Here is a 12,615-nt window from a genome sequence, read left to right as displayed (position 1 = left end):
ATAGATTCGAGTGAAAAATGGCTGAAAAATTCCCAAATTTGTCATAAGAAATAAGCCTACAAATTTGAGAAACTTAGAAAAAGCCAAATAATGATAAATCCAAAGAAATCCACAGGGCCAGCCCTATCACACAAGCAAATAGACACTGAGTAGAGGAAGGTGGGCCCCACATGGTAGATGAGAGTTTGAGTCCTGGTCTTTGCAGCTTACATGCCAGGAGTTCTGATGGAGCAGAGAACTAAGGGAAAAGGGATTATAGCACAACTCAGTTCTGCTGTGGATGCTTTTTCTCTCTTTCTCTCTCTCTTTCTCATTCTTGTGCACCCTCTGGAAAAATATTTTTTAATTGTTTTAAATTAAAAAGAAAGTCAAGAAATCTATAGCCAGACACATAAAAATAAAATTTCTGAAAAGTCAAGGCAAAAGGAAAAAGATTGAAAGCAAAGAAAAACCGATGGATCTTCAGACACCAGGGAAGCCAGAAGGAAGGGACACATTAATTTTGAAATGCTGAAGGAAAAGTACTGTCAGCCCAGAATAAAGATAAAATAAAAACATTCTCAGATGAAGGAAAAATAACATAATTTTTTATCAGGAGACTGGTGAGAAAAAATAAAAAGATGAGAAGAAGTTCTTGAAGAAATCAGAATGAAAGAACACTTAAAACATCAGGAATGACCAAGGAGTAAAAACAAAGAATAAGCATATGACTAAATAAGATAGAGGGCTCTTCTCTTGAATTTTAAAAAGTTTACACAAATTTAAGAGCAAAAATTATGATGAGATTCTCAATATATACATAGGAAATGTTTAAGAAAACTATATAAACATTAATTCTTCTAATCCAAGAGCATGTGATGGATTTCCACTTTTTTTTTAAATATCTTTTTAAAGATTTTCATGGTTTCTCTTATAGAGATCTCTGAGTTCCTTGGTTTTGTTTATCCCTAGATATCTTATACATTTTGTGGCTATGGTGAAGATTACTTTCTTCAGTTATATTTTGGTTAGCATATTGTTCGTATATAGAAATGCTACAGATTTTTTGATGTTGATTTTGTATCCTGCCAATTTACTGTATTCATTTAATACTTTCAAAAGTTTTTTCATGGATACTTTTGGGTCTTCTGTGTATACCATCATGTCATCTGCAAATAAAAACATTTTCAACTTGGGGAAAAAAGAAAAGAAAAGAAAACTATATCAGAAAGGGAGGGTGGAAAGAGGCCTAGATGATGGTAAAGTATGTGTATTCTAATTTAAGAGGTAACATTTTGACATTCATGAACTGTGATAAGCTATGAATACATATTTTAATTCTTAGATCAACACTAGAAAAAAATACAGAGAGATAGATGCAAAAACACTAAATAAATCAAAATGGTATACTTAAATGTTCAAAAAGCATGAATGAGAACAGGAAAAGAGATAAGGGATATGATACATATAAATAAATACAAAAATAAGATGAGTAACAAAAAATAAACAAATAACAAAGTGGCAGATTTACATCCTAATGATACCAAATATAAACATTTTATACACCCAAAGTAAAAACAAAGTAATTAAATACATTTATCAAAATTAAGAATTTGCATATATTTTGGCAGAATAATTCAGTATGTAGAAATTCTACAAAAAAATCCATACAAGTGGACAAAAAATACACATATTTATTGCTTTCTAGCATTGTTTCTATTGGTAAACTGGTCATAACCTAAATGTTTATCAATATGAAGTTAGCAAAAAAAATGGTAGTAATTATACATTCATGTGATGGAGTACCAGGTAGATAAATACATATTAGCACTAATGGTGTTCACAGATGAGGAAGAAATAGTTTACATAACAATAAATACTATGTGAGCCTATTGCTACAAATTATACATACATAGTAGATTAGCATACATCTATAGAAAGAGAAGGAAGTTTAGGAGGCTATGCGTATGCATTTACTGTGATTTCTGAAAGGTACCAAATTACAAGGAACTTTCCTTACCCACCTTGAACATTTTAATAGTGCTTCAATTTGCTGTACTAAAAGCAAGTATATTATTATTAATAATGAAATAAGAATAAAGCATTTTCATTTTGGAAGAAAGCAATTGAAGAACAAAATAATTTGTAATGATTTATACATTGCAAACATTGTTCCTCAAATTTAAGAAACAAAAATGTTAATGAATGAGAGAGATTGTTTAAAATGCAGGGTTGCAGGTTCCATCCTGGAAGCTCTGACTCAAGAGGTCTGGGATGGGAATGGGAGGTAGTTATTTAAGAAGTGCCATAGGTGGTATTGATGCTGTTTTTTTGTTTTCGTTTATGTTTTTCACCTCACAGTTTAAAAACTCTAAATTCTACAATAACATTGTGTTTAAAAAGTACAAGTCATTCAAAAATAAAAGCTAATACATTTTTATATAATTATATTGATGGCAACTGGGGAAAATTATATGTCCCCATGTGTGCATTTTCTGTTTATCAGAGATAAATAAAACATAGAGACAACTCAGAGAAAGGTTCGCAACAGCAATCCATAGTTCAAGGGGAGAGCAATGGCTGAATTGCTTTTTCCAGGGATCCAAGGAATACAGAAATTAGAAAGCAGCTGGAGGGGTGCTAAGGGTCCCAGTATCAGTATTATTATTGCCAGGTGAAAGAAGAGAGAAAGCTGCTCTGTGTTCCATACTCTTACTGTTAGTGTTCTTAATACCACTCAATACATTTTTATCTGGCTGATGTCAAAGAACTTTTATGTGATTTACTTAGACCCCAAAGTAGAAATAGTGGGAATACTCATGGGGAAAATGATAGGCTGGTGTAAAAATTGAAATTTTAAATGTCATGTAGAGAGACTTGAGAGATTGGTTTGTGTCACAAAAATCATCAAGGTATATGCTTCCAGGGACAACAGGGAAGGGGGAGACTATTTCCATAAGGCAGAGAAGTCAGTCCATCTCCAAGTGGAAAAGGGTCAGAAAGCATCAGGAAATTGAAGAAGAAAACAGGGAGGATGGTGCACCAGATGTGGAAGGGTCGGAAATGTGCGAAGGGCAGAAGATGGGTCTGCAGTGGACACACTGAACAAGCAGTGAAAGAAACAAGGCACATGTCATGAGCATGCTTCCCAGATTCTGCAGGGAAAGCAAAGACAGACGTACAAATACCGAACTGGAATTGAAAGAGAAAAAAAAAATAATTAAATTGTTTGGCTCTGAAAAGGAACAAGGAAATGAAAAACTACATTTTTATCTTATTGGAAATAATTTCCTCTAATTCTTTACTAACACTAATATGAATTTAGCTCTACCAACTGGAAATAGGTTAAAAAGAGGTATGAACAGAAATGTTTGCCCCCTCCCCCAGCCCAGAAAGAATAGATGTCTACCATCCAAAAACCACCAACCACCTATATCATTGCTTACTAAAGTAATTGCTATGGAACCAGTTGAATCTCATTGTCCCCCAGTTTAACCACATCACCCACAAGCTAATCTTTAAATGAGATTAATGAGAAATTGGAGGAAGTCATCAGATTTGAGGTCCAGTCTTTGACTGTCACACTCCTTCTACTTTTCCCTAAATGACAAACTTACCTAAAGAGACAAGTTTAGTGACTTTCAGACTGGTATTTCCAAAGTAGACTGTTGTTTTGTTTTGTTTTCAATTTCTGAATAAATTATATTTGGGCTTTTGAGAAGTTAGTGCAGTAAGGAGAATTTAATCACATTTTATTTGCAAAATAAAACATAGTGTTGATAAATGTTTATCTCTACCAAAGGAAATTTTAAAAGAAAGAGCTATGTCAGGAAGTAGAGATAGCAAGAAATAGAAAGAGAGAGAGAGAGAGAGAATGAATAAGAGAAACAAACAGGGTTGGTAAATGCATAATAGTTTTGAACTCCCTGCCACTTTAAGTTTAAGCCAATGTGGTAGAAAGGGGAACAAGAACCAAGGCCTTTGACCTCTTCAGTCTTCATTTGTTTATCTTCTTTCTATAATCCTTCAATGCAATCCATTGGTTTTCTCATTTCTTTTATTTCAAAAAACATTATTTTTTCCTCACTTATTTTTTTATTTTTTTCTTTTTCTTATCTCTCTCACTTCTGTGAATGAGAAAGTCACAGAGAGTGAGAGGCAGAAAGACAGAAAGAGGAAGGGAGATAATCACCACCAACATGGTCTTTCCACAATCCACCTCCAGCCTCAGGCTGAACTTGAATGATGGGTATGTGCATGCCCAGATCCTCAGGGAGGCCACCAGATGTGAACCCAGAACCTTCACATATGGGTTAACCTCACAGAGCACCATGATTTACTGCTGCAGTACCTGCCAGTTCTTCTACTTTCTCAATACCACTCACTTCTTTGCACACATGTAAAACTCTAAAGTATAGTCTGCCAGATTTGCCTTTGGATTGGTAAATAAAGAAAATGAAGGAATTGAAGAACTTATTTTCTCTCCTAACAAAGTTTTGAGGTCTGTTGTCCTGTGAATATTTAAAAATCAAAAATTCTGGGTCAGGGTGTGGTGGTTAAGGTACTGAACACCCACATGACCGATGGCTGCTAGAGTCCTGGACCTAGTAGCTTGTTTTTTCACTTTCACTTTCTCTCTCTCTCTGCTGGGCACTCATGCCCTGTGGCAACTAGAAGAAGAAGAAGAAGAAGAAGAAGAAGAAGAAGAAGAAGAAGAAGAAGAAGAAGAAGAAGAAGAAGAAGAAGAAGAAGAAGAAGAAGAAGAAGAATAGGAGATAAGATATATAAATACAAAATTCTGGGCCAGCAGGTGGCTTGGAGATTAAAGCACTGGATCCCACATGATTGGCTGTGTGGTTTAAGTCTCAGACCTAGTAGTTTAAGAATCATGCCAGCATGTGGGCATGCATGCCCAGAATCTTGAGAGGAGACTGGAGGAGAAGGGATTGCAGTGTGGCCATTATCCCCAGGGAGTGATTTCTCACTTTCCTTCTCTTTCTCTCTCTCTCTTTAGTGAGGCATGTGCACTATAGTAAAAATACTAAAAATAATAAAATTAAATTAAAATTAAAAATTCTATTTCAGACATAAATGGCTGTATTATTTTCATAACCTTCCAATTATAATGATGATACTAATATGTAGTTATTGGCCTTACAATATTTCTCATCCCAGAAATTAGATGGTTCAGGTTTATTAAGAAAAAAGACGTTTTATGAATATACAAAGGAAGTATTAATTTTTTAGACTTTCTTTACCCCTTCAAATATTTAAGAATAATATTATTTCTCAGTGACAAGGACCAGCAAAAACCCAAAGGTTTTTAATACAGTCTAGCATTGCTAAATGTGGTGCTAGGATTTTGCATTTTCTGTACATAGTTCCTACTATCTCATTTGCTTCCTTTTAGGCTGAGGTAAAATGTTTTTCTGTGTTGAGGTAAGAAATGTTAACATGGAAAGAAATCTCAGGTTTAGGATAAAAGATTGGTGGGATCAGGCCCTTAGCTGCACCAATGGCCAGGAGAGAACTGGACCATGCTTCCATCCTCCCTACTCCCTGTAACCTAGATACCATATCACAGAGAAAAGAGGAGGGGAGGAAGTCTTGTGTGTCTATCCGCCTAGGTGAATCATCTCATCCTGAGGATATGGGGCGGGGTGCAGCTATAGCATCACACAGAGCGGCCACACCTCAGTGTTCCAGGCAACATCAGTTTAAAAGCAGATGCACTACTGATGGCATGGTGGATGAGGCACTGGACTCCTATCTGGCTGATCATGGTTTGAATCCCAATGGATTGAAACTCACACTGTGTGTGTGTGCATGCATATGCACACAGCCCAAAATCCCGAGAGAAGAAGGGAGAAGAGGGGATTGTGGCATGGTCATTCCCCCTGTGAGGTGGTTTCTCACTTTCTCTTTCTCTCTGTCTCTCTGTATGTCTCCAGTGAGCATGCATGCCATATAGCAGAAATCTCTCTCTAAAAAATAAAAAAGCAGGTGGACTAGTATCATGGGAGGAGCAACTGTTTGTCTTACTAATCGCCAATTCCATATGCAGGACAGTTTCCCCCAGTAGCTACACAACTATGTTTGTACACATGCACTGTCTTGTAGTAGCCTAGGTTACAGCATGTAAGAGACATGGCATTGCAATATGAAAGATACATACACTGTAATGCACGTGAAATTGAACTTACCATCCAGTAAAGTTTTACCACATACTTCCCATAGCTATTAAACAAAGGCATATGACCCTTCACAGCCTTGCATAGTGAGTATATGTGCTCCCAAGGTTTCCATGGAAGAAGAGGAGGCTCCCCTGTGTTCCCTTTAAAATAATTACTCAAAATCCCTCCATTGAATATCTTCCACACTGCATAGATTTCACTGATAATCCATCTCATCAGCTAATAACAAGAAGAAATTAGTGTTAATTGGTTATTTTTCAGTTTTATGTATTATAATTTAGGGAAAAAATACAGCAAAAATTCTACTTCCAGTAGTCACATTAAATTCCTCAAAGTAATATTAAATTCTATAGGTAATCTGCTCCACATTTTTATTTATAACCTATGGAATAAAAACATAGGGATTACCTTTGTTTGGAGAAAATACAGTCACAGACAAACTAAATTGTCTAATATTAAACATACTTTCAGCTAAGAAAGCTATCTGCTAGATTCAATTATGAGTTGCTTAGATTAGATTATGAGTGATTTGATATTGACCTCCATTTGACATTGACCTTTATATTAGCTCTGTGTACGTGTGTGTGTGTGTGTGTGTGTGTGTGTTTGAAAGAGAGAGTCCAATAGTTCTTCTGTGAGCACTAATGAGGTTTTCAAATGAAAGACCTACTCTTCTGTAAATGTTAAGAAGTTTGAGAAGGAAATTATCTCCCTTATGTCAATGAGACCAATTAAAGAAGGAATGAGATGTGAAACAATTAAAATTGCATAGATATGCAAATGCAGTAGAAATCCCCATTTCATGTGTTGATCTGTACATGCTGAAATGCTCCATATAAAACTCCCACTTGCATGTGTTTTGGACAGCAATGAACCTCAATGAAAGGTGAGCTTCAGAGTAGAAAGAGAGACAGGACTCAGGCCTTCCTCCAGACCTATCATAGTCTCTGCTCTCGGGCAAGTCACTTCAGTCTCTCTAAATTGCAGTCTCTCATCTGGAGAGTATAGAAAATAGTGTCTGTTTTTCAGCCTTTTATGAGGAATAGAAAAATGTGTAAAATTTCTTGGGTTACATAATGTGAGAACCCAGCTGTCATGCCCATGGACAGAACAAGCACCAATTTCCTATCATGTTTTGGCTAAAGTTAATTAAAAAGTTGCACTTTTCTTTTCTCACTCATGCATAGACTCTAAAATTGTCCAACTCGTAGAATCAGAGGTAGCTGTAGGGGTCTGGTGGGAAGGGTTACAAGGAGATACTGGTCAAGAAGTACAAAATTTCAGTTATGCAAGATGAGTTCTGGAAATCTAAAGTACAACGAGGTGACTATAGTTAACAATATTGTATTGATACTTGAAATTTGCTGAGGTTAGATCCTAAATGTTCTCACCATACACACAAAATAATGACCGTGTGAGATGATGTGTTAATCAGCTCGAGTTTGGTGACTAGTTCAGATTATAAGAGGAGTTTTCAAAATACTCATGAAAAATTCACATTATAAAGAAATTATGCAAGAATTTCAAATTTTTTTTACCCTAAAATAAACTCATACTTTAATTCCATTTTTCTATAAACCTTTTGAAGTCTACCACAAATATATGTATCAAATTGTCAAGATATATGTCTTGAACACCTAGGTGACAATTTATATATGAGATCATTTTTAAACATTTATTTATTTATTTATTTATTAATCTATTTGTTATGATTTTTCAAGTCGCCAGGTCTGGGTCTCAAACCATGGTTGGCCAAGCAGGAATCCAGCTCCCTAACCACCATGCCACTTGCTGACCCCCATTAAATAATTTTTAATTGTCAGCTGTAGTTCAATACAGTTGGGATAAAAGGACCAAGTTATTTCCAAAGTAAAAGGTGAGCGAAGGAGGGCAGCACTTGGTGGTCTGGGAGTTAAACAGGTCTGGAAGATTCTTTACAATGAGACTTGAGTTCATATACTTGAGTTCTACATACCTCACTGCAGAGTAAATGTTCATTTGCAGAAAACAAGTCAAACATAATTTCATTTTTCACAACTACTGGCGTCTGAAAAATAAAAATGAAAAGATATTACTCCATAAGGAAAATAAAGGAAATGCAGTTTAATGAAATAGTTTCATGTACTACAAACAGATTCAACCTGATTTCATTTTTCACAGGTAGAGGAATGAAAAATAATAAAAAACAAGTACATTATTCCTTAAAATAATCTTTAGACGTGCCATTGACATTAATTCAATATAATACTGATAAAATACTGTATTTTAGATACAAATAAAATATCATATACTACATATACAGAAAAATTTGATATTCATACACATGCAAAAGGCGATTATAAAAATGACTTGAATTTGGGGACCAGCAGGTGGCCTTGGCCTTTAAGGCACTGAAGCCCCCATGGCTTACTCTACAGTTCGAGATCTGGGCCTGATCGCTTGAAAAACATGCTGGGCATGTGTGCATATGTGCCTACAATCACAAGAGGAAAACGGTAGAAGTGACTGCGGGATGGTCATCCTCCCTGGGGAATGATTTCTCATTTTTCTCCTCTCTGTCTTTCTCTGGTAAGCACATGTGCCCTAGGGCAAAAACCTGAAAAAAGGAAAAAAAAATTTGAATTTTAAATTAATCAATCAAGTTAAATCTGAATCTTAATTAACATCTGGTAGCTGGAAAAATATCTTCATCTTGGATGAAAAATACTGTGGCAACTTCTAAAAATCTTATCCAACTTTAAATTTTGTTACATTTAAAATTAATTTAATAGTCATGAGGGGACTTCATAAAAGTTCATGGAAAAACAAAAATATGAATTTATTTTGATGCAAAAAATTTTGAAATCTATGCAGAGTTTTTTAATAATATTCACTTTGCATAAACTTGCTATTGAATACTCTAAGTACTTAAAAGCATGGTTCATGTATATTTGATTTATTTTATTTAACATATGTTACAACTAGGTAACAAATATTGTGATGGGCAGACATGTACTTTTCAATTTTCTCATTTTTGTAAATCCTTTAGAATGTAGGTTTATCCAACTTTTTTGACTAGTAACAGTAATTGGAAAATATGATGGATGAATATATACTTTATATATATTTAATATAAAATATTACATAGAGTATGTAATATGTATGTATCAAACATATCTATGAGAATATAGCCAGGGTGTCACAAGTTTTCATGTAAATGTGTTATTTAAAATAACGGTATCTCAGGTAATGGCTCTGTCAATATGATGCAAGTGGTTGGGCACAGAGACCAGAAATATAAGCAGTCTTTGAAAACTGCTTCTCAAATCTGTAGAACAATATATCCAAGGGTGAACTTTTTTGGCTAGAAAAAGAATGATAATGAATATATCTCCATACCATGTAAGTTCATGCTAGGCAGAAAGAAGATAGTTTATCAGTCAGAAAATAAGGAATAACTGCACATAGCATTTTAGGCCACAGTATCACATTTTTACTAAATACCACAAGAAAAAATAACCCTGAATCACTTTTAAAATACAAAATTTTATCATTAGGAAGTTATATCCTAATAGTTAAAAAGTGTTTTGTTTAATAGAAAGAAATGCTTCTTACCCGGCTAACAACATCCTGTGGACGTTTCCAGGAATAAATTTTCAATGATGGTGGTAATTCAATTTTTCCTTCAGGGTCTTCAAAAAAGTGCTATATAAAAATTAAATAGAGTGCTTTTCTCCATATGGTTTTTAAATATAAAAATCAACTTAATCCTAATAAAAATAAATACGTACACTTATTTGATCAATCAATAAGCATTTATAGAGTAATTTACATGTTTGTCCACACAAGTAGTTCATGGAGTATCTAGAAAATACTGAATTTAACAACTTTGTATACAATTCACCAATTGTTTAGTAGGATTCTCATCATAGAGAAAATAGTTCAAACAAGCATGGGCTTCTTTGGAGTGTAATTTAGGTATGATGGGAAAATTATTTTGGATGGGCAAGATATGGCCATATTTCCCACTGGAAAAAAAAATCATAAATGAGTAGGAATATTGAAAAATATTTACCTAATTTTTAACTTTTATAATCACAAACTATATTACATGTAACTAAAATTTGGATCTATGACTTTCATTTATTAACTTTTAAATAAAAAATATTATTCTTTTGAGATTATGAGTTTCATATACAGTTAGTATATATGAATAAAATAAAGAGTTCCTATATTACCTTTACCTTCAAGCAATATCTCTAATAGTAACATATTGCAAAACCAGAGAACCATATAATAATAATCAGTATATTGATATTTATGTAGTGAAGATAAGGCATCTGGCATTCACTAATCTATTCTCTATATCTAGAATTTTGTCATTTTAATAATGCTATAAAGATGAAATCACACAGCATGAAGTTTTTTAGACTAACTATTTTCTGTCCGTTTTATTCCCTGGGGATTCATTGGCATTGTTGCATTATCAGTTGTTTGTTCTTATTATTGCTGAGTAATATTTCATGATATAAATATTTGTTTGTTTACAGAACTTCTGGGTTGTTTCCAGATGTGTGCTTTACTGATATTTGTGTATAGTCTACAGGTTTTTGTGTGCACTAAAGTTTCCATTTCTCTAGAACAAATGTATAAGAATGTAATAGATTTTTTTTGTTTTGAACACTTAATATGTGTCAATTAGTGAGTTTTGGAGAAAGAATAATATTCAAATGTCTACTCGCAAAGTTAGTAATCTTGTAAGTGAGAGATACTTCAAAAAGCTACTATGTAGGAGTTATCGAGGACCAGCAAATGGCCTAGTGGTTAACGTGACTAGATTCCCACATGGCCAACCATAATTTGAGTTCTGGACCCAGTGGCTTGAAAATCATTCTAGATATGTATGCCATCCCCCTTGGAGGGTGATTTCCCATTTTCTCTTTCTCTGTTTCTCTCCTCTTTGGATAGTTCATGTACCCTATGACAAAAACTTAAAAAAAAAAAAAGTAATCAAAACACACAGGTACTGGGGAAAAAAAGATCCTTGTAAGAAATAGCATGGTGACCAGCAGATGGTGTAATGGTTACATCACTGGATTTCCATGTACTCAACCACAGTTCGAGGCCCAAGCCCAGTAGCTTAAACTCATGCTGGGCACATGTGTGTCCATGCCCAAGATCCTAAAAGAAGAATGGAGGAGAAGGGATTATGGTGTGGACATTCCCCTTGGGGGGTGATTTCTTGCTTTCTGTCTCTCTGTCTCTTCAGGAAGCACACATACCCTATAACCAAAATCTATTAAATAAAAAAAAAGAAGAAAGAAAAGAAATAGCATGAAAAATAGAAATAATTGCTTGGGGGAGTACAAAAAATGCTTAGGGGAGAAATCTACTAAATTTCACCTGAGGTAAACAAGAACAAATAGATACTATTTAGTGGTTTTCATAGTAATTATATTTTTACCCTAAGTCTGGTGTGACCTGAGAAGTTATATTTGAGGCTGTTGTCTGAGCTTTAAACATAAGTAAACATATTTATCTGAAACATGTAGTTCGTTGTCACATTTAAGACACCAGAATAAATTGAATGAAGACTGGAGCACCTCAGCATCTAGCCAAAATGCGCAAAACATGAATCCTGGGGTTGCTTGGGTTCTCTTGCAGGTTTCTAGAAGCTATGCTAGACATTTGGGATTCCTTCACAGTGTTGTTTCCCCCTTTTTTCCTTACAAATATTAATTATTTTTAAGTCTCTTATCTGATAATTCTAAAATCTGAGTCACCCATGGATCAGTTTCTATTGTCTGAATTTACTCTTGGTTTTCAGTTGTTTGGTTCTGTTTTTTCTCATGCCTGCTAATTTTTGATTGAATGATACACATTGGATAAAAAATTAATATAGATAATGAGGTCTTTATCCAGAAAGGAAGATTTTATTTCCCTTTGGCAGGCAGAGCACAGATTGTCCTTACTTCATAAAGAATGCTATAGTCACTCAGGGGTATTATTTAAAAGGCAGGAATGTTTATCAGAGTCATTACACATTTATGTACCCTGAATTCCAATCAGCTTCAGATGAGTTAACCCTTCCCTTCAGGTTCAAAGTAAGGGCTCATTTCTTACTTCTTCAGTTAAGTGATTGCAACTAAGTGATATAATTGGTGAACCAAATTAAGAAATAGATGTTGGAGTATTACAAGGTAAATATAAGGAATGCATCTAAAGCAAGTTGAGAGGAAAAGATTATCATTAACTCCTTAATGTGCGAGGTTCGAATCGTGGAGAAAGGGGAAGCACAAGGTGAGATCCACATTCACTTTGTTTATCCTCAAGGATGTTTATTAATTCCATGCAGAAACAAATTAGCAGCAATTCCATGCAGAAACAAATTAGCGGCCTGCAGCCTAGAGCAACAATGAAATTTGTTTAGTTATTGTGCCTCCAAGCTGTAGCTTTTTACACA

The 12,615-nt window shown here is 34.4% G+C and overlaps 1 protein-coding gene across 1 annotated transcript in view; it reads right to left on the bottom strand.

Moving 5' to 3' along the window:
• ADGB (androglobin) overlaps positions 1–12,615 on the bottom strand; it is a 189,075-nt gene that overhangs the window by 145,708 nt on the left and 30,752 nt on the right. Inside the window, 3 exon segments of the mRNA XM_027765632.1 lie at positions 6,183–6,392; positions 8,149–8,220; positions 9,768–9,857. Of these exon segments, the coding sequence (XP_027621433.1) occupies positions 6,183–6,392; positions 8,149–8,220; positions 9,768–9,857 (372 nt within the window).

This window comes from Tupaia chinensis, unplaced genomic scaffold (assembly GCF_000334495.1).
Source record: "Tupaia chinensis unplaced genomic scaffold, TupChi_1.0 Scaffold000008_1, whole genome shotgun sequence".
Lineage (NCBI taxonomy): Eukaryota > Metazoa > Chordata > Mammalia > Scandentia > Tupaiidae > Tupaia > Tupaia belangeri.
The sequence above is the reverse complement of the archived record's forward strand: the minus strand, read 5'-3'. Positions and strand labels throughout refer to the sequence as shown.